Source organism: Nerophis lumbriciformis, linkage group LG02, assembly GCF_033978685.3.
Source record: "Nerophis lumbriciformis linkage group LG02, RoL_Nlum_v2.1, whole genome shotgun sequence".
NCBI classification, from domain to species: Eukaryota; Metazoa; Chordata; class Actinopteri; order Syngnathiformes; family Syngnathidae; genus Nerophis; species Nerophis lumbriciformis.
This window is the reverse complement of record NC_084549.2, coordinates 59,214,880-59,238,459: the sequence shown is the minus strand read 5'-3', so window position 1 is coordinate 59,238,459 and position 23,580 is coordinate 59,214,880. Positions and strand designations below refer to the sequence as shown.

Genomic DNA, 23,580 nt, shown 5'->3' with positions numbered 1-23,580 from the left:
TATGCGCCACACTGTGAACCCACACCAAACAAGAATGACAAACACATTTCGGGAGAACATCCGCACCGTAACACAACATAAACACAACAGAACAAATACCCAGAACCCCTTGCAGCACTAACTCCCCCACCCCAACCCCGTCCACCTCAACCTCCTCATGCTCTCTCAGGGAGAGCATGTCCCAAATTCAAAGCTGCTGTTTTGAGGCATGTTAAAAAAAATAATGCACTTTGTGACTTCAATAATAAATATGGCAGTGCCATGTTGGCATTTTTTTTCCCATAACTTGAGTTGATTTATTTTGTAAAACCTTGTTAAATTGTTTAATGCATCCAGCGGGGCATCACAACAAAATTAGGCATAATAATGTGTTAATTCCACGACTGTATACATCGGTATCGGTTGATATCGGAATCGGTAATTAAGAGTTGGACAATATCGGAATATCGGATATCGGCAAAAAAGCCATTATCGGACATCTCTAGTAATAATAGTAATACCAATTAGGGCTGGGTGATATGGCTGAAAACTGTATCACAATATAAGCGTTTTGTATTGGTCGATATCGATAATTATTGATATTTTTCATTACCTATCGAAATAAGGAGCAAGAGAAAACTATATTAAATGCAAATATTTTTATTTTAAAACCTTCCTTTAGTTAGAATCCCCTCAGATATCGAGGCAGAAAGGAAAAACTCTCAATCAATGTCAACAAAATTGTCAAATCACATTGAACATTCAGCAATAACTTCAAATGAAGGTGCAACAATTAGGAATACGTAAGAAGTGCTTAATAAAGTACAACAAAATAGCGCAAAATGTAAACGTATAGAAAGCTGTGCTCTAAAGCAGTGTTTTTCAACCACTGTGATATTGTCTGGTGTGCCGTGGGAAATGATGCAACTTCACCTAATTGGTCCAAAAAAATATTTTTTGCAAATCAATAATCATAATAATGTGCCGTTGTCTAGTGCCTGTGCTGTGTAGAGCTTGGCAGGGTAACCATGTAATACTCCATATCAGTAGGTGGCAAAAGGTAGTTCATTGCTTTGTAGAAGTCGGAACGCGTTGAGGATGGTTTGTCGTGATCGCAATATGCAGAGCACAGCGGGAGACAGCGTGCAGGTAAAAAGGTGTGTAACGCTTAAACCAAAAATGAACAAAAGGCAAGTCCCGCTAGGAAAAGGCACTGAAGCATAGGGATGGCTATGGAAAACAAAAGTAAAACTGAGCTGGCTACAAAGTCAACAAAAACAGAATGCTGGACGACAGCAAAAACTTACAGCGTGTGGAGCGGAGACGGCGTCCACAAAGCACATCCGTACATGACATGACAATCAACGATGTCCCCACAAAAAAGGATAGTCTTGATTGCGAAAACAAAGCAGGTACGGGCAATAGCACTCAAAGGAAGGCTACAGGAGAACACTAACAAAACAGGAAGAGTCACCAAAATAACAGCGCAAGACAGGAACTAAAGCACTCCACACAGAAAACAACAACAAACTCAAAATAAGGCACGCCAACCTGGTGGAGTTTCATTTTTTAACCTTTTCTGCTGGTGGTGTGCCTACGTATTTTTTTTAATGAAAAAATAGTGCCTTGGCTCAAAAAAGGTTGGAAAACACTGCTCTAAAGGGTGAGCGCGGCTAAGGTGGTGTGGTAGTTCGGTCTGACTAGGGTCCTTTTTTTTTTTAAATCCCAAAAACTGCCATACTGTCCAGGTGAAAAATTCAACCACAAGACAACAAGATGGCGCAACCAAAAGTGGTAGTTGATAGTGCCACTCCCACTCATCAGATCATGCGTTGCCAAGAGTGAGTGCCTTTGTTCCTGCAACCAACCTTGCTTCGCAACTTCCGCTCTCTTCCGACAAAGGAAAAAAATAAATATTGAACGCATTTTGTATTGATATGGATTACGTGTCTATCGCGATATGTATTGTCATGGTTTTATCGCCCAGCCCTAATACCGATGCGTTTAATTAACACTTACACAGAATGGAAGTGTTCAATGGAGCATTTATAGTTTGTTATTCTTCTTGAGGATGCTCCTTGTTTTGGGATAAAAGGCAGAAAAAGCCAGAGAAAAAGCAAAAGGTAGAGTGCTGCAGTGTTATGAACTTTCCTATTTTCCCTGCAAAATGTTCATTCATGAACCGTAGAATCCGGAGTTAGTGAATATTTCAGACTGTCTTTGCATGACCTCCAGCCTGTAAGTCAGCAGGTTTAATTCGTCTTACGCCGGATAAAGCCTCTCAGTTTGGTGCTCATTTAAGAGGATTAAAACCCTCAACCAGCCTGCTCGGTGTTGCGGACGCCATCACCGCGACGGACGACACGACTCAGAATCAGCTAAGAGAAACTCACACGGCCCTTTTTTTTTTTGTTTTTTTCTTTCATACTTCTATTGTGTTCTTTCGAGTGGCATCCTGAAGTGGAGCCTGGAGAATCTCCACTTCCTGTCAGAAACACTCCAGTCATTGCTTGGTGCAACAGCACACCTCAAATACTTGCTTACATGAGGATTTAGTGGTACTATGACTTCAATACACCTTGGTTGCACTCAACTTTACCACACATTGCATCATTATAAAAATGTGTGTGTATATATATATATATATATATTTTTTTTTTTTTAAATATATACATATATATTTTATATATATATATATATATATATATATATATATATATATATGCACACAGATACATATGTATTTATACATATATCAGTATATGTATGTATTTATGTATACATACCTATATAGAAACGTGTATATATACACATATGTATACATACATATACATATGTGCATGTGTATATGTACATATATGCATATATATGTCTATATATAGATTTGTATATACATACTGTATATGCATACATGTATGCATATATGTATATAACAATCTATATATAGACATATATACATTTATATACATACACATATATGTGCATATATGCATGTAAAAAATATATATACATATATACATACACACATATATATATATATATATATATATATATATATATATATATATATATATATATATATATATATATATATATATACTAATTTTGCGGGTCAAACATAGTGAGTATTTTAATTCAGCAGATGGTGCTGTTACGAAACACCAACACAGTATCAATGCAGTGTGGCTACAGCTATTGACTGTGCCACACTCACATCACTACTTGCTTGCATCATTTAAATGAACTTGACACAAATATTTTGACACAAATGCAATTTTATTGTCAGAATGTCCCACACTGACATTTGTTCAACGTATTACCTGAATGTACATGATTTATTTGCTCAAAATAACCTTTTGAACAAACCTGCAATAATTGTGCAAAAAAGATGCAATAATTGTGCAAAATTTGGCAGCGAGCACAACAGTTGGAGTCTCCTCACTCATCTTTGCATTGACGTGCATATTGCTCTGATCACTGACGTCAGGGATGGATACCGTTCACATTTGAACCGATACGGTATCGATCCCCAGTTGCCAGGAATTTATACCAATTTTTTGTAGCTTTTGGGTGTGGTAATGAACATTAATCTTTTTAAAAAAAAATATTTCTTTTTTTTTTGCAACATGTAAAAATGAGCTGATTATAACTGCTGCCACGTTGTTATATCCTGTTTTATTATGAACTTCCTCAGTCTCAATTACAGTTGCAAGTCCAAGACATTAGATGGCAGTAGTGTATAGTTTATGGTGTGTTAGTCAGTTCAGTCGTTGCTGTCTGTTGCGCCCTACAAAATGTTAATACTGTAAGTATTGTAATTATTACGCACCAGCTGTTTAATTGTAACGTGCATCTTAGTTGTAGTTTTCGTTAAAATTTTGGAAGTGTTGACATCACCAGTGCTAATCAGTGGTATGTCAATAGCAAAGCCAACGTATATTAGCATCATTTTTGGAAATACTTGCCAACCTTGAGACCTCCGATTTCGGGAGGTGGGGGGAGGGGGTGGGGGTGGGCGTGGGACGGGGGCGTGGTTGGGGGCGTGGCTAAAAGGGGAGGAGTATATTTACAGCTAGAATTCACCAAGTCAATTATTTCATATATATATATATATATATATATATATAAGAAATACTTGACGTTCAGTGAATTATATATATATATATATATATATATATATATATATATATATATATTTATATATATATATATATATATATATATATATATATATATATATTATTATATATATATATATATATATCTAAAATAAATACTTGAATTTCAGTGTTCATTTATTTACACATATACACAAACATAACACTCATCTACTCATTGTTGAGTTAAGGGTTGAATTGTCCATCCTTGTTCTATTCTCAGTCACTATTTTTCGAACCATGCTGAACACCCTCTCTGATGATGCATTGATGTGTGGCACGCACAAAAGTGCTTTCATCAAATGCACTAGATGGCAGTATTGTCCTGTTTAAGAGTGTCACAACATTGCTGTTTACGGCAGACGAACTGCTTTACGGTATACAAAAAAGTGACTGCTGTTGTTGTGTGTTGTTGCCACGCTGGGAGGACGTTAATGAAACTGCCTAACAATAAACCCACATAAGAAACCAAGAACTCGCCCTCCATCATTCTATAGTTATAACGTGATTGGGCAGGTGCGCTTTTTTATATTGTGGAGGACCTGAGTCCGCCTGAATTTCGGGAGATTTTCGGGAGAAAATTTGTCCCGGGAGGTTTTCGGGAGAGGCGCTGAATTTCGGGAGTCTCCCGGAAAATCCGGGAGGCAAGTATGTACCACGGTAACATTGACAGCCCCAGCTTTTACACATTTTGTTCAAATCTGGGAGCCAAGAATTGCCGATGTTCAGGCATCTGTAAAGTTGTGATACATGCTTCCGTGAGATCGATGCCTTTAAAACAGAATCAACCCAAAGTAGCCGTTTCCTATTGGTCGACAGACAACATTCTTTGAAACTGTGAGGTCAATTATTTGTTTTAACTTTTTAGGAAGCTACCGATCTTTGAGGCCAATTGGCGGGAAATTGCTTTGCGGCAAAAAGAGCAATTAGTCTGTGCATTCCGGAGGATGAATGTCATCTATTAAAGAGAAGCCTGGCGGCTCGCCTGAGAGTGTCGGCTAATGCATCTACTGATATTAGTGTCACCCAGTATACACCACATGTGGAGTCGCTAATGTGAGTGTAAACATTACATTTACTCTGCATTAAAGGTACTTATTTATAAGTGAGATGATGTGTGCTGCTGGTGCAGCCTCCACTAAACACTGGCATGAGTCATCTACAGCCAAAAAAGTATCAGCTGTGGTCCGTATGGGCCGCAGCGGTACTCAGTTGTAATACACTTTGTCACCACTTGTGGCAGTAAACAGAAGAAGTCTGGACCTAAAGCAGTGGTGTCAAACTCATTTTAGCTCAGGGGCCGCATGGAGGAAAATCTATTCCCAAGTGGGCCGTAACGGTAAAATCCTGGCATGATAACTTAAAAATAAAGTCAACTCCAGGTCGTTTACTTTGTTTTACTTTGGCCAAAAATAGAACAAGCACATTATGAAAACGTACAAATCACAAATAATCCTCTAGACGAAACACTTCAAGTTTTTTGAAAATTCTGAGGGAATTGGTGCAGTTTCAAAAATACAACGAGCTCCAGTGGTTCTTAACCTTGTTGGAGGTACCGAACCCCACCAGTTTCATATGCGCATTCACCGAACCCTTCTTTAGTGAAAATGTCTTGAATTTGAAAAAAAAAAACAAAGTTATATGTTTTTGGTAACACTTTAGTATGGGGAACATATTCTAAGTAACAAAGACTTAATTTAGAGTTATTTGGTTAGGGTTAGGGTTAGAGGGTTAGGGCCAGGGTTAGAGGGTTAGGGTTATAATAAGGCCATGCCGAATAAGGCATTAATAAGTACTTAATAATGACTAGTTAAGAGCCAATATGTTACTAATTTGCATGTTAATAAGCAACTAATTAATGGTGACTATGTTCCCCATACTAAAGTCTTACCATGTTTTTTTTACTGGTGCACAAAATGAACCGTGCATGAACATCACCTTGTTCAAACAACAAAACCAACACAGTGCATAAACTCACAACAAATTACACACCTGCAAATCAGTCTGACTTCTGCTGTTGCCGTATCCGTAATACGCGATAGGGAGAAGTTTTTATTTACACGATGAGTCGGGTGTGTCTTGACCTCCGCCGAACCCCTGAGCCTAGGGCAGTGGTTCTCAAATGGGGGTACGCGTACCCCTGGGGGTACTTGAAGGTATGCCAAGGGGTACGTGAGATTTTTTTTTAAATATTCTAAAAATAGCAACAATTCAAAAATCCTTTATAAATATATTTATTGAATAATACTTCAACAAAATATGAATGTAAGTTCATAAACTGAACATCAAATCAAGTAGGCTATTCCATTCATTACAATGCAACAATGTATAATTCAGTGTTGACAGCTAGGTTTTTTATGGACATGTTCCATAAATATTGATGTTAAAGATTTCTTTTTTTTTGTGAAGAAATGTTTAGAGTTAAGTTCATGAATCCAGATGGATCTCTATTACAATCCCCAAAGAGGGCACTTTAAGTTGATGATTACTTCTATGTGTAGAAATCTTTATTTATAATTGAATCACTTGTTTATTTTTCAACAAGTTTTTAGTTATTTTTATCTTTTTTTCCAAATAGTTCAAAAAAGACCACTACAAATTAGCAATATTTTGCACTGTTATACAATTTAATAAATCAGAAACTGATGGCATAGTGCTGTGTTTTAATTCTTTATCTCATTTTTTTCAACCAAAAATGCTTTGCTCTGATTAGGGGGTACTTGAATTAAAAAAATGTTCACAGGGGGTACATCACTGAAAAAAGGTTGAGAACCACTGTCCTAGGGTTCGATCGAACCCAGGTTAAGAACCACTGGCTTAGACTTTGTCTCAGTGTATCTACAAAGCCAGGATTAAACTTTAAATCACAGTCTTTCTGGGATTGAACAAAAAACACATATGACCTCTTCTAAGTATCAAATACTGCCTTTATCATGTCCACGTATCAACCCAGTGCTAACTCAACAAACCGTAAGAAACGGAGGTAAAAACTATTCTGAAGGGTTACGTTTTCTCGTTTTTGACAGAGACATTATGGGGGAGTAAGGGTGCCAAATAACGATGTGTTCGAAGCAGAAGACATAAAACAACAGGTTTTAAGTTTCATTTTGGTCGAGGGAAGAGGAGCCGCAGCCATGCTTTACTTTGTACCTCTTGTTAGTCCTAACAGAATTGCTATTGTGACATCCAGTGGACACATTTAGAACAGCAGTTTCTTTCAATAAAAAAATAAAAATGGAGCTCATTTTAATACTTGGCAAACTCATCACGCGGGCCGGATAAAACCTGTTCGTGGGCCTGATCCGGCCCACGGGCCGTACGTTTGACAGCCAGGAGCTAAAGTCATAGAGAAGTTTCTTAGGCACAAAAATAATGACTAAAGTGGTGAAGCTGTATTTTCATTTGCACTTTAATTTTATTGACAGTTTAATTAAGAAACATGTTCATTAATAATTTAGTTTATTTATTTTAGCTCAACATAATTGTATTTTTCGTCGTTATTTATGAGTCCCGTCTTATGCGGCACATTTGGTTAGTTTTTTTTCCTAATCAGCCTGACCTAAGCCTAAGGTTTATGTGATAAAAAAATCTCTTTGTGATTAGCACATGCTTTCATATTATTTGACAAGATTTTAAACCAGGGGTGTCAAACTCATTTTAACTCAGGGGTAAAATCATGGCATGATAACTTCAAAATAAAGACAACTCCAGGTCATTTTCTTTGTTTTACTTTGGCCAAAAATAGAACAAGCACATTCTGAAAACGTACAAATCACAAGTACCGTATTTTTCGGACTATAAGTCGCCGTTTTTTTCATAGTTTGGCCGGGCTCCAGTGCGACTTATATGTTTTTTTCCTTCTTTATTATGCATTTTCAGCAGGTGCGACTTATACTACGGTGCGACTTATACTCCAAAAAATACGGTAATCCTCTGGACGAAACACTTCAAGTTTGTTGAAAATTTGGAGGAAATTGGTGCAGCTTCAAAAACACCACAAGCTTAGACTTTGTCTCAGTGTATCTACAAAGCCAGGATTAAACTTTAAGTCACAGTCTTTCTGGGATCGAACAAAAAACACAACATGTACACTCTTCAAGGTATCAAATACCTCCTTTGTCATGTCCACGTATCAATCCAGTGCTAACTCAACAAACCGTAAGAAACGGAGGTAAAAACTATTCAAAAGAGTTAAGTTCACTTTTCTCGTGTTTGACAGAGACATTTTGGGGAAGTCAGGGTGCCAAATGACGATATGTTCGAACCAGAAGACATAAAATAGCAGGTTGATGTGGGTCGAGGAGGCATACTTGCCAACCTTGAGACCTCCGAATTCGGGAGATGGGGGGTGTGGTGGGGGTGTGGTTGCGAGGGCGGGGTTGAGGTGCAGGCAGCATACCCCTTCCCCTTCGAGCTGTCCTGGATTAAATGACATACTTTTTTCCAATCATTTTGGAACTTGCAAGCGTATTTCTTCTTCTTACTCGTCGTCGCCATGTCTCTTCTTCATTCTTCTGCTTCGTCTCCTTCTTGTTGTGTGTGCAGTTGTGCACCGAGCTCCAAAAGCCATAGATGTTATTGTAGTGTCCCGGAAGAGTTAGTTCTGCAAGGGGTTCTGGGTATTTGTTCTGTTGTGTTTATGTTGTGTTACGGTGCGGATGTTCTCCCGAAATGTGTTTGTCATTCTTGTCTGGTGTGGGTTCACAGCGTGGCACATATTTGTAACAGTGTTAAAGTTGTTTATACGGTGTTGCGTTTTGGACCAGTTGTTCCTCCCAGGGAATTCAAGTCACAAGTCGCTCCCAAGCTCTTTACGACACTTAAAGCTGAGTTGAAAAACCACCAGAGACAGAATAGGTATTTTGTAATATATTTGCAAAGCTTTGCAGATATACATTCACAGAGACAGCATAGAACATTCGGATCGCCCCGACCCCAAAACCCTCTCTCCTCTCCCCTCTCTCTAGTCAAAACACATGCACATCGTCTCCCTAGTCAAAACACATTCCAAAGAATTCAAGGTTAACACACACAGTTTACTTGCAGAGAAACAGAAAAAAAATAAATGGAAAACACGAGCTGTTTTCAAATATGACTATGAAAGAAAATAAGTATCACTAAAATTCGGATATATGTAAATATCTGCCTCCGACAACGGCCACCCTCAGTGTGACCTGTATGGCTGTTGACCAAGTATGAAGGCATTCCCTTGTGTGTGTGTGTGTGTGTGTGTGTGTGTGTGTGTGTGTGTGTGTGTGTGTGTGTGTGTGTGTGTGTGTGTGTGTGTGTGCTTGAAATTAACGTTATCATTTAACCAGTTAAAAGATCATACAACGTGTCAGCATTTCTTGACATCTTCGAGTAAAGAGCATTGTTAAACCCGTCCAACGCTACATTATCATGTGACTGGGTCGGCACGCTGTTTATATGGAGGAAAAGCGGACGCCTGGACAGCATGCGGCTGTTAAGGGGTGAAGGTTTTAGGTAAGAGAGGACGCTAAAGGCAGTGCCTTTAAGGCACGCCCCCAATATTGTTGTCCGGGTGGAAATCGGGAGAAATTCGGGAGAATGGTTGCCCCGGGAGGGGCACTGAAATTCGGGAGTCTCCCGGGAAAATCGGGAGGGTTGGCAAGTATGCGAGGAGGAGGAGTTACAGTCACCCTTTACTGTGTACATCCTGCTTGGCATAATTGCTATTGTGACATCCAGTGGACACATTTAGAACAGGAGTTTCTTTAGTTAAAAAAAACAAAAAAAACAAAAAAGCAGCTAATTTTTATACTTGTACGTTTGACACACCTGTTTTAAACTGTAAATATAGTTATTGAATATGATTGAAATCAAGAGTAAGATGACTAATATTATGTGTTAGTATTTGAGTGGAAAGGTTGGACCCGGAGGTCCTAAAGATTAAGAGTCCCTGGTCTACAGCGTGTAGATTTGAACAAAGAAAGAAAGTCAAAAACAGTACTGACCCTCTGAGTCCGCTGCCAGCTTTGTGGGCAGCTTCCGTGGCCGCCGGCCAGGTTCCGAGTGTGGTTTTGGCCGCGCTGGTGTTTTATTCAGGAGTTTGCGGGTTCCCGGTTTGCAAAAGTCAAGGTGACTCACGACGGGTGAGAAGTCCACTCCAGCCCGACCTGGGCGAAGCAGTAGAGGAAGGCCAGCATTGGCGGCGCCACGGTGGACCAGCCTGGTACCAGGGAGAGAGAGGTACAGCGTGTTTGCAAAGTCATCTTCATCGCATTGAATATCAAAACTAATGAGTTGTTTTTGTCGTCTCTTTATCACGGCAGGAGGCGGTAAGAGCAGCTGGCGTCCCTCCAGGAGCGTGCACCTGCACCCTCAATACTTCCTCATCTCCTATTCTGCCCTCCTCATTCATTCAAGCACGCTCGTATGGACGCTTTGTGCACAGCTCCTTCAAAGCTCACCTGAGCTGAGACGGGCCAGGGCGAGCGGTTCCTGTCTCTGCTGACACCTTGAAAATATTCTGGACGTGCAAACGAGTCGCCGCTGGGCCCTGCGTGGCCCCAGAGGAAGCCCCGCCGTGGTGCTAACACGCCACCCCCTGACTGTCTTCACACGTGTGTAAGTTTCCAAACAACCTTCTAATGCTCCGAATATTGCTCTCCACTCTTATATAACACTCCAAGCCTATATTTGTTGCCTGCATGGTCCACTAAATGCCACACCTCAAATAGATGCCTTCTTTACAAAAAAAACCTGTCTGCAATTATCTTACGGCTGATATTCTTATACTGAATGTCATTATAACACACACCACCTAGCAGATATGGCATCTGTAAAAAGTATTTTATTTGGCATATTATGCCTTTACTTTAATACATTGATGTATTATTGTAAATGTAATTATTTCTTAAATGTGTCATCTCTGATACAATATACAATGTCAGCTACATTTCAATTTCTTATATTTTATTGTATTATAACTAGGGATGGCAGGCCGATATTATCGGCCGATAAATGCGTTAAAATGTAAAATCGGAAATTATCAGTATCGTTTTTTTTGTTATCGGCCTGCCGATATTATCGGCCGATAAATGCGTTAAAATGTAAAATCGGAAATTATCAGTATCGGTTTATTTTTATTTATTTTTTATTAAATCAACATAAAAAACACAAGATACACTTACAATTAGTGCACCAACCCAAAAAAAAACTCCCTCCCCCATTTACACTCATTCACACAAAAGGGTTGTTTCTTTCTGTTATTAATATTCTGGTTCCTGCATTATATATCAATATATATCAATACAGTCTGCAAGGGATACAGTCCGTAAGCACACATGATTGTGCGTGCTGCTGGTCCACTAATAGTACTAACCTTCAACAGTTAATTATATATTTATAATTTTAATAACCTCACTGCGATGAGGTGGCGACTTGTCCAGGGTGTACCCCGCCTTCCGCCCGATTGTAGCTGAGATAGGCTCCAGCGCCCCCCGCGACCCCTAAAGGGAATAAGCGGTAGAAAATGGATGGATGGGATGGATGGTTTTTTTTTGTTATCGGCCTGCCGATATTATCGGCCGATAAATGCGTTAAAATGTAAAATCGGAAATTATCAGTATCTGTTTATTTTTATTTATTTTTTATTAAATCAACATAAAAAACACAAGATACACTTACAATTAGTGCACCAACCCAAAAAAAACCTCCCTCCCCCATTTACACTCATTCACACAAAAGGGTTGTTTCTTTCTGTTATTAATATTCTGGTTCCTGCATTATATATCAATATATATCAATACAGTCTGCAAGGGATACAGTCCGTAAGCACACATGATTGTGCGTGCTGCTGGTCCACTAATAGTACTAACCTTCAACAGTTAATTTTACTAATTTTCATTAATGTAACTGTTTTTATATTGTTTTACTTTCTTTTTTTCCATCCCATCCATTTTCTACCGCTTATTCCCTTTGGGGTCGCGGGGGGCGCTGGAGCCAATCTCAGCTACAATCAGGCGGAAGGCGGGGTACACCCTGGACAAGTCGCCACCTCATCGCAGGGCCAAGACAGATAGACAGACAACATACAACACTCACATTCACACACTAGGGCCAATTTAGTGTTGCCAATCAACTTATCCCCAGGTGCATGTCTTTGGAAGTGGGAGGAATCCAGTACCCGGAGGGAACCCACGCAGTCACGGGGAGAACATGCAAACTCCACACAGAAAGATCCCGAGCCCGGGATTGAACCCAAGACTACTCAGGACCTTCGTATTGTGAGGCAGATTTCTTTTTTTATTCAAGAAAATATTTTTAATTTATTTATCCCATTTTATTAATTTTTTTAAAAAGTACCTTATCTTCACCATACCTTGTTGTCCAAATTAGGCATAATAATGTGTTAATTCCATGACTGCATATATCTGTTGATATCGGTATCGGTTGATATCGGTATCAGTAATTAAAGAGTTGGACAATATCGGGATATCGGCAAAAAGCCATTATCGGACATCCCTAATTATAAGATTCATTTTTAAATAATTCTAGATTGTTTAGTTTTTATTGTTCTATACCTGTATGTAAATTATGTGAAAAAAATATTAAATATACATTTTGCATTAAATAGTATAAAGGCAATTGCCTGCCTTCCTCGAAATCACCCTATCTCTGATAGACGTGATACTCCCTGCAGTTAAGTTTAGTCATAATTTCATTTCAGTTTCAGTTTATTTCGAACATGCATACGATACAATGTAATTCATCACATATTTCCAGTTGTTTTATTACAGTACGTCCGAAAAGGAGTAGGAAGAAGCAGAGCTTATCTAATCCGTCCCCTTTTCATACCATAGCAATTTAACACAACAGCGAACAAATAAATAATAAACTAATAATATACCATAGTAAGTAAACAAATATTATATACATAAATGATCTTTGTCTCAATAAAAACAATTTTTTAAAGTAACTGTGTTAATAATCTGTTCATATTTTTATGGCGTATTACTTATAATACGCCCCCCGAATGCTGTATATGACGTCTTTTTTCATCTTAAATTCAAGCTGAAATGTTATTATTTTTAAGTATCAGTATGTACTATTTTTATTCGTGGGGGAAAAATATTTTTATATATATTAGATTACATATTTAAATTATATACTTTAAAATTATTATATATTTAATTATATTTTTTAAATATCACCTTAATATAGCAGCGGCTTGATACAATATAAATACATATATACATATAATATATATCCATACAAAAATTGCAAAATTAATTATAAAAAATATGGGGTTAGTGCGTCTGCCTCACAATACGAAGGTCCTGAGTAGTCTTGGGTTCAATCCCGGGCTCGGGATCTTTCTGTGTGGAGTTTGCATGTTCTCCCCGTGACTGCGTGGGTTCCCTCCGGGTACTCCGGCTTCCTCCCACTTCCAAAGACATGCACCTGGGGATAAGTTGATTGGCAACACTAAAATTGGCCCTAGTGTGTGAATGTGAGTGTGAATGTTGTCCGTCTATCTGTGTTGGCCCTGCGATGAGGTGGCGACTTGTCCAGGGTGTACCCCGCCTTCCGCCCGATTGTAGCTGAGATAGGCTCCAGCACCCCCCGCGACCCCAAAGGGAATAAGCGGTAGAAAATGGATGGATGGATGGCGTATTTATGGCGTATTACTTATAATACGCCCCCCGAATACTGTGTATGACGTCTTTTTTTTTTCATCTTAAATTCAAGCTGAAATTGTATTATTTTTAAGTATCGGTATGTACTATTTTTATTCTTGGGGGAAAAATATTTTTACATATATTAGATTACATATTTAAATTATATACTTTAAAATTATTATATATTTAATTATATTTTCAATTATATTTTTAAAATATCACCTTAATATAGCAGCGGCTTGATACAATATAAATACATATATACATATAAATATACATACAAAAATTGCAAAATGTATTATAAAAAAATATATAAATAGTAACAAATACATAATAAAACTATAATAATATATAGCAATACAAACATTATATATGTAAATATAAATAAATATAGATACAATAAAGGTTATGCATGCAGGTGAAACATGTAATAAAAAGATTAACACTAAAATTATTAGGGAGCAGCAGGGCCACCTTAATGCATGGGCTTACTCGGGCTGAAGCCCAGGGGGGCCCCAACCAATCAGGGGCCTCCAATTTTGACACCAGAATGCAATGACTGGTGTTCAAGGCTGTCAGTTATCGCTTCATGTAGCGATTGTGTACTCTCTTTCCCAGCCCTATTGCTGCGAGTGGGGCGCTAACCCAGGTCGCCGGTGTGTGCGAGCGTGCTGACTACTGAGCCAAAAGCACAGGCCATCTCCCAGATCACCAGCACTTTTCTTGAAGTGGACTGGCCTCTGCGACACTCGCCCGTCACAAAGGAGATCAATCAATCAATCAATCAACAATCAAAGTTTACTTATATAGCCCTAAATCACAAGTGTTTCAAAGGGTTGCATTCTTGAACAAAATTATTTTTCAAATGGATGATAGTTTTCTATTGTTGTTGGTTTTTGTCTTCAAACGGTGTTTTTGGGGCAGGGTGTTGCGGTTTTGGGTGTGTGTGTGTGTGTGTGTGTGGGTGGGGGCGGGGGTGCAATATAATAGAAAACAAAATAGATGCGGTACTCTCTGCAGTTAGGTAAATGCAGCTGGCCATTATACAATTTTAACACTGTTTTGCTCCACATTGACCTTAAAATGAGAGGCATTGCATGATGCCCAGTAGTTCCACACCAACAGCTGCCACATTAGGCCGGAGAAAAAGAAATATCCAATTTCCCTTCAGCTGATTGTTGCTGCTCAGTAATTGCAGCTTTGATTGCTTGATTTTTAACTCTTTCATAGCAGCTTGCATGTCTAGACAGGAGATTCACCAGAGGGTTCATGGTTGTAGACAATCACTGCGTATACCGCCAGATATCTCACAATTGTTCGTTCATGCCCAATTTAGGGCAGTTCGTGCAAACGTTTCATTAAAAAATAAAATTGTCCATCATATATATTAGTTGTCCCGATACCAATATTTTGGTACCAGTACCAAAATTATTTCGATACTTTTCTAAATAAAGGAGGCCACAAAAAATTGCATTATTGGCTTCATTTTAACTAAAAATCTTACAAAGGTACATTAAACATGTCTTTCTTATTGCAAGTTTGTCCTTAAATAAAATAGTGAACATACTAGACAACTTGTCTTTTAGTAGTAAGTAAGCAAAGGCTCCTAATTTAGCTGCTGACATATGCAGTAACTAGCGATTTTGTCATATAAAGGATCTTTGATTCGTGTTTATTTGCAGCACGGTACTTTTTCGTATAGGGAAGATCTTTGAGAAGTTTAGTTTTCGCAATTGCTCCTGTAAAACTGATGACCGAGTTCTTTGACTAGTGTTTTTTTTTCAGCACGTCTTTAAAAACAGCATAGCGATTTTGTCATTTAAAGGATCTTTGACTCACGTTTATTTGCTGCACGTCTTTAAAAACAGCATAGCGATCTTTGAATAGTGTTTATTTGCAGCAAAATTATTAAGGACAAGTGGTAGAAAATGAATTATTAATCTACTTGTTCATGTACTGTTAATATCTGCTTACTTTCTCTTTTAACAGGTTCTATCTACACTTCTGTTAAAATGTAATAATCACTTATTTTTCTCTTGTTTGGATACTTTACATTAGTTTTGGATGATACCACAAATTTGGGTTTCAATCCGATACCAAGTAGTTACAGGATCATACATTGGTCCTCATGTGTCCAGGGACATATGTCCTGAGTTTATAAACATAATATACTTTTTTTTTTTAAAAGAAAGAAGTTGTTGTGATGTTGATGATGGGGGGTGGCGGACCGGTACTTTTCAGAGGCGGTATAGTACCGAATATGATTCATTAGTATCGCGGTACTATACTAATACCGGTATACCGTACAACCTTAATATATATATATATATATATATTTGGCATTTTGCAAAAAGCATCGTAAAAATGAAAGACAGATGGTCAACAGGTTCTGCAGCACTGTTCAACGTGAGTAATGTCTTTAGTTGTTGATGCCACAATCGATGGCCGCATCTTTATATTATATCGGACTCGTGACTTTAATAGAGTATTGCGGATATTGCTCAGCCGACTGTAAACACTGCTCGCTGTACTCATAAGCCGAGGGTTGACAGGTGAATTCCACTGTGGCCATTTCTGGTTTAAAAGCATTGATCTCCTGCTGATGAAGGCAGCCCAAACTCCGCCTCCTCACGTCGCCGCGCAAACAACTGCTCATTGTTCTATTTTTGGCACCCGTAAAAAGAAGGGACATTTGACAGCAGCAGCAGCAACGGCGACTAATTGATCGGTTAAGACTCATCAGGATTTTATAGACACCTGATTGGCTCGCGGGGTCCCGCTGTTGTCTCTAGTTGTTGGCGTGAATAATTCACTCCACCCGACTGGCCCATGAATGACATCACAGTAGCGGTTCAGTTCACAATTGAGGAGCGATTACATTTTTTTTTACAGCAGATTCCTAAAAACACCAGAATGCTGATGTGTAGAGGTGAGCCTTTTTGTAGTAATCCCCTGATTCTGTTCTGTAGAGGATCTTGGACCAGCATTTTAGACCAGCATTTTTGCAGAAGTTCCTTAAAAACAGCATAGTGATTTTGTCATATTAAGGATCTTTTACTAGTGTTTATTTGCAGCACGTCTTTAAAAACAGCATAGCGATTTTGTCATATAAAGGATCTTTGACTCGCGTTTATTTGTAGCACGTCTTTAAAAACAGCATAGCGATTTTTTCATATAAAGGATCTTTGACTAGCGTTTATTTGCCGAAGGTCCTTAAAAACAGCAAAGCGATTTTGTCGTATAAAGGATCTTTGACTAGCGTTTATTTTCAGAAGGTCCTTAAAAACAGCATAGCGATTTTGTCATATAAAGGATCTTTGACTAGCGTTTATTTGCAGAAGGTCCTTAAAAAACAGCATAGCGATTTTTTTTTTCATATAAAGAATCTTTGACGAGCATTTATTTGCAGCACGTCTTTAAAAACAGCATAGCGATTTTGTCATGTAAAGGATCTTTGACTAGCGTTTATTTGCAGAAGGCCCTTAAAAACATCATAGCTATTTTGTCATATAAAGGATCTTTGACTCGCGTTTATTTGTAGCACGTCTTTAAAAACTGCATAGCGATTTTGTCATATATAGGATCTTTGACTAGCGTTTATTTGCCGAAGGTCCTTAAAAACAGCAAAGCGATTTTGTCATTGAAGGATCTTTGACTAGCGTTTATTTGCCGAAGGTCCTTAAAAACAGCATAGCGATTTTGTCATATAAAGGATCTTTGACTAGCGTTTATTTGCAGAAGGTCCTTAAAAAACAGCATAGCGATTTTTTTTTTCATATAAAGAATCTTTGACGAGCATTTATTTGCAGCACGTCTTTAAAAACAGCATAGCGATTTTGTCATATAAAGGATCTTTGACTAACGTTTTTTTGCAGAAGCTCCTTAAAAACAGCATAGTGATTTTGTTATATTAAGGATCTTTGACTAGTGTTTATTTGCAGCACGTCTTTAAAAACAGCATAGCGATTTTGTCATATAAAGGATCTTTGACTCGCGTTTATTTGCAGCACGTCTTTAAAAACAGCATAGCGATTTTGTCATATAAAGGATCTTTGACTAGCGTTTATTTGCCGAAGGTCCTTAAAAACAGCAAAGCGATTTTGTCATATAAAGGATCTTTGACTAGCGTTTATTTGCAGAAGGTACTTAAAAACAGCATAGCGATTTTGTCATATAAAGGATCTTTGACTAGCGTTTATTTGCCGAAGGTCCTTAAAAACAGCATAGCGATATTGTCATATAAAGGATCTTTGACTAGCGTTTATTTGCCGAAGGTCCTTAAAAACAGCAAAGCGATTTTGTCATATAAAGGATCTTTGACTAGCGTTTATTTGCCGACGGTCCTTAAAAACAGCAAAGCGATTTTGTCATATAAAGGATCTTTGACTAGCGTTTATTTGCAGAAGCTCCTTAAAAACAGCATAGTGATTTTGTCATATTAAGGATCTTTGACTAGTGTTTATTTGCAGCACGTCTTTAAAAACAGCATAGCGATTTTGTCATATAAAGGATCTTTGACTCGCGTTTATTTGCAGCACGTCTTTAAAAACAGCATAGCGATTTTGTCATATAAAGGATCTTTGACTCGCGTTTATTTGTAGCACGTCTTTAAAAAAAGCATAGCGATTTTGTAATATAAAGGATCTTTGACTAGCGTTTATTTGCCTAAGGTTCTTAAAAACAGCAAAGCGATTTTGTCATATAAAGGATCTTTGACTAGCGTTTATTTGCCGAAGGTCCTTAAAAACAGCATAGCGATTTTGTCATATAAAGGATCTTTGACTAGCGTTTATTTGCAGAAGGTCCTTAAAAAACAGCATAGCGATTTTTTTTTTCATATAAAGAATCTTTGACGAGCATTTATTTGCAGCACGTCTTTAAAAACAGCATAGCGATTTTGTCATATAAAGGATCTTTGACTAATGTTTATTTGCAGAAGCTCCTTAAAAACAGCATAGTGATTTTGTTATATTAAGGATCTTTGACTAGTGTTTATTTGCAGCACGTCTTTAAAAACAGCATAGCGATTTTGTCATATAAAGGATCTTTGACTCGCATTTATTTGCAGCACGTCTTTAAAAACAGCATAGCGATTTTGTCATATAAAGGATCTTTGACTCGCGTTTATTTGCAGCACGTCTTTAAAAACAGCATAGCGATTTTGTCATATGAAGGATCTTTGACTAGCGTTTATTTGCCGAAGGTCCTTAAAAACAGCAAAGCGATTTTGTCATATAAAGGATCTTTGACTAGCGTTTATTTGCAGAAGGTACTTAAAAACAGCATAGCGATTTTGTCATATAAAGGATCTTTGACAAGCGTTTATTTGCAGAAGGTCCTTAAAAAACAACATGGCGATTTCTTTTCATATAAAGAATCTTTGACAAGCATTTATTTGCAGCACGTCTTTAAAAACAGCATAGCGATTTTATCATATAAAGGATCTTTGACTCGCGGTTATTTGCAGCACGTCTTTAAAAACAGCATAGCAATTTTGTCATATAAAGGATCTTTGACTAGCGTTTATTTGCCGAAGGTCCTTCAAAACAGCAAAGCGATTTTGTCATATAAAGAATCTTTGACGAGCATTTATTTGCAGCACGTCTTTAAAAACAGCATAGCGATTTTGTCATATAAAGGATCTTTGACTAGCGTTTATTTGCAGAAGGCCCTTAAAAACATCATAGCTATTTTGTCATATAAAGGATCTTTGACTCGCGTTTATTTGTAGCACGTCTTTAAAAACCGCATAGCGATTTTGTCATATATAGGATCTTTGACTAGCGTTTATTTGCCGAAGGTCCTTAAAAACAGCAAAGCGATTTTGTCATTGAAGGATCTTTGACTAGCGTTTATTTGCCGAAGGTCCTTAAAAACAGCATAGCGATTTTGTCATATAAAGGATCTTTGACTAGCGTTTATTTGCAGAAGGTCCTTAAAAAACAGCATAGCGATTTTTTTTTTTCATATAAAGAATCTTTGACGAGCATTTATTTGCAGCACGTCTTTAAAAACAGCATAGCGATTTTGTCATATAAAGGATCTTTGACTAACGTTTTTTTGCAGAAGCTCCTTAAAAACAGCATAGTGATTTTGTTATATTAAGGATCTTTGACTAGTGTTTATTTGCAGCACGTCTTTAAAAACAGCATAGCGATTTTGTCATATAAAGGATCTTTGACTCGCGTTTATTTGCAGCACGTCTTTAAAAACAGCATAGCGATTTTGTCATATAAAGGATCTTTGACTAGCGTTTAATTGCAGCACGTCTTTAAAAACAGCATAGCGATTTTGTCATATAAAGGATCTTTGACTAGCGTTTATTTGCCGAAGGTCCTTAAAAACAGCAAAGCGATTTTGTCATATAAAGGATCTTTGACTGTTTATTTGCAGAAGCTCCTTAAAAACAGCATAGTGATTTTGTTATATTAAGGATCTTTGACTAGTGTTTATTTGCAGCACGTCTTTAAAAACAGCATAGCGATTTTGTCATATAAAGGATCTTTGACTCGCATTTATTTGCAGCACGTCTTTAAAAACAGCATAGCGATTTTGTCATATAAAGGATCTTTGACTCGCGTTTATTTGCAGCACGTCTTTAAAAACAGCATAGCGATTTTGTCATATGAAGGATCTTTGACTAGCGTTTATTTGCCGAAGGTCCTTAAAAACAGCAAAGCGATTTTGTCATATAAAGGATCTTTGACTAGCGTTTATTTGCAGAAGGTACTTAAAAACAGCATAGCGATTTTGTCATATAAAGGATCTTTGACAAGCGTTTATTTGCAGAAGGTCCTTAAAAAACAACATGGCGATTTCTTTTCATATAAAGAATCTTTGACAAGCATTTATTTGCAGCATGTCTTTAAAAACAGCATAGCGATTTTATCATATAAAGGATCTTTGACTCGCGGTTATTTGCAGCACGTCTTTAAAAACAGCATAGCAATTTTGTCATATAAAGGATCTTTGACTAGCGTTTATTTGCCGAAGGTCCTTCAAAACAGCAAAGCGATTTTGTCATATAAAGAATCTTTGACGAGCATTTATTTGCAGCACGTCTTTAAAAACAGCATAGCGATTTTGTCATATAAAGGATCTTTGACTAGCGTTTATTTGCAGAAGGCCCTTAAAAACATCATAGCTATTTTGTCATATAAAGGATCTTTGACTCGCGTTTATTTGTAGCACGTCTTTAAAAACCGCATAGCGATTTTGTCATATATAGGATCTTTGACTAGCGTTTATTTGCCGAAGGTCCTTAAAAACAGCAAAGCGATTTTGTCATTGAAGGATCTTTGACTAGCGTTTATTTGCCGAAGGTCCTTAAAAACAGCATAGCGATTTTGTCATATAAAGGATCTTTGACTAGCGTTTATTTGCAGAAGGTCCTTAAAAAACAGCATAGCGATTTTTTTTTTTCATATAAAGAATCTTTGACGAGCATTTATTTGCAGCACGTCTTTAAAAACAGCATAGCGATTTTGTCATATAAAGGATCTTTGACTAACGTTTTTTTGCAGAAGCTCCTTAAAAACAGCATAGTGATTTTGTTATATTAAGGATCTTTGACTAGTGTTTATTTGCAGCACGTCTTTAAAAACAGCATAGCGATTTTGTCATATAAAGGATCTTTGACTCGCGTTTATTTGCAGCACGTCTTTAAAAACAGCATAGCGATTTTGTCATATAAAGGATCTTTGACTAGCGTTTAATTGCAGCACGTCTTTAAAAACAGCATAGCGATTTTGTCATATAAAGGATCTTTGACTAGCGTTTATTTGCCGAAGGTCCTTAAAAACAGCAAAGCGATTTTGTCATATAAAGGATCTTTGACTAGCGTTTATTTGCAGAAGGTACTTAAAAACAGCATAGCGATTTTGTCATATAAAGGATCTTTGACTAGCGTTTATTTGCCGAAGGTCCTTAAAAACAGCATAGCGATATTGTCATATAAAGGATCTTTGACTAGCGTTTATTTGCCGAAGGTCCTTAAAAACAGCAAAGCGATTTTGTCATATAAAGGATCTTTGACTAGCGTTTATTTGCCGACGGTCCTTAAAAACAGCAAAGCGATTTTGTCATATAAAGGATCTTTGACTAGCGTTTATTTGCAGAAGCTCCTTAAAAACAGCATAGTGATTTTGTCATATTAAGGATCTTTGACTAGTGTTTATTTGCAGCACGTCTTTAAAAACAGCATAGCGATTTTGTCATATAAAGGATCTTTGACTCGCGTTTATTTGCAGCACGTCTTTAAAAACAGCATAGCGATTTTGTCATATAAAGGATCTTTGACTCGCGTTTATTTGTAGCACGTCTTTAAAAAAAGCATAGCGCTTTTGTAATATAAAGGATCTTTGACTAGCGTTTATTTGCCTAAGGTTCTTAAAAACAGCAAAGCGATTTTGTCATATAAAGGATCTTTGACTAGCGTTTATTTGCCGAAGGTCCTTAAAAACAGCATAGCGATTTTGTCATATAAAGGATCTTTGACTAGCGTTTATTTGCAGAAGGTCCTTAAAAAACAGCATAGCGATTTTTTTTCATATAAAGAATCTTTGACGAGCATTTATTTGCAGCACGTCTTTAAAAACAGCATAGCGATTTTGTCATATAAAGGATCTTTGACTAACGTTTTTTTGCAGAAGCTCCTTAAAAACAGCATAGTGATTTTGTTATATTAAGGATCTTTGACTAGTGTTTATTTGCAGCACGTCTTTAAAAACAGCATAGCGATTTTGTCATATAAAGGATCTTTGACTCGCGTTTATTTGCAGCACGTCTTTAAAAACAGCATAGCGATTTTGTCATATAAAGGATCTTTGACTCGCGTTTATTTGCAGCACGTCTTTAAAAACAGCATAGCGATTTTGTCATATAAAGGATCTTTGACTAGCGTTTATTTGCCGAAGGTCCTTAAAAACAGCAAAGCGATTTTGTCATATAAAGGATCTTTGACTAGCGTTTATTTGCAGAAGGTACTTAAAAACAGCATAGCGATTTTGTCATATAAAGGATCTTTGACAAGCGTTTATTTGCAGAAGGTCCTTAAAAAACAGCATGGCGATTTCTTTTCATATAAAGAATCTTTGACAAGCATTTATTTGCAGCACGTCTTTAAAAACAGCATAGCGATTTTATCATATAAAGGATCTTTGACTCGCGTTTATTTGCAGCACGTCTTTAAAAACAGCATAGCAATTTTGTCATATAAAGGATCTTTGACTAGCGTTTATTTGCCGAAGGTCCTTCAAAACAGCAAAGCGATTTTGTCATATAAAGGATCTTTGACTCGCGTTTATTTGTAGCACGTCTTTAAAAACAGCATAGCGATTTTTTCATATAAAGGATCTTTGACTAGCGTTTATTTGCCGAAGGTCCTTAAAAACAGCAAAGCGATTTTGTCATATAAAGGATCTTTGACTAGCGTTTATTTGCCGAAGGTCCTTAAAAACAGCAAAGCGATTTTGTCATATAAAGGATCTTTGACTAGCGTTTATTTGCAGAAGGTACTTAAAAACAGCATAGCGATTTTGTCATATAAAGGATCTTTGACTAGCGTTTATTTGCAGAAGGTACTTAAAAACAGCATAGCGATTTTGTCATATAAAGGATCTTTGACTCGCGTTTATTTGCAGAAGGTACTTAAAAACAGCATAGCGATTTTGTCATATAAAGGATCTTTGACTCGCGTTTATTTGTAGCACGTCTTTAAAAACAGCATAGCGATTTTTTCATATAAAGGATCTTTGACTAGCGTTTATTTGCCGAAGGTCCTTAAAAACAGCAAAGCGATT

At 37.3% G+C, this 23,580-nt stretch overlaps 1 protein-coding gene across 2 annotated transcripts in view; it reads right to left on the bottom strand.

The window, feature by feature from the left end:
- Window positions 1-23,580, bottom strand: part of hhat (hedgehog acyltransferase) — a 193,883-nt gene that overhangs the window by 112,220 nt on the left and 58,083 nt on the right. The window contains exon 12 of one of the 2 annotated variants that reach the window (XR_009815778.2): window positions 10,112-10,326. Coding sequence is in view for 1 of the 2 variants with exons in the window: in XM_061965759.2 (XP_061821743.2) it covers window positions 10,241-10,326 (86 nt within the window). In the remaining variant the exon portion in view is untranslated. Of the gene's footprint in view, window positions 1-6,266; window positions 10,327-23,580 lie in introns of those variants that run through there. The other variant, XM_061965759.2, reaches the window with a different exon arrangement.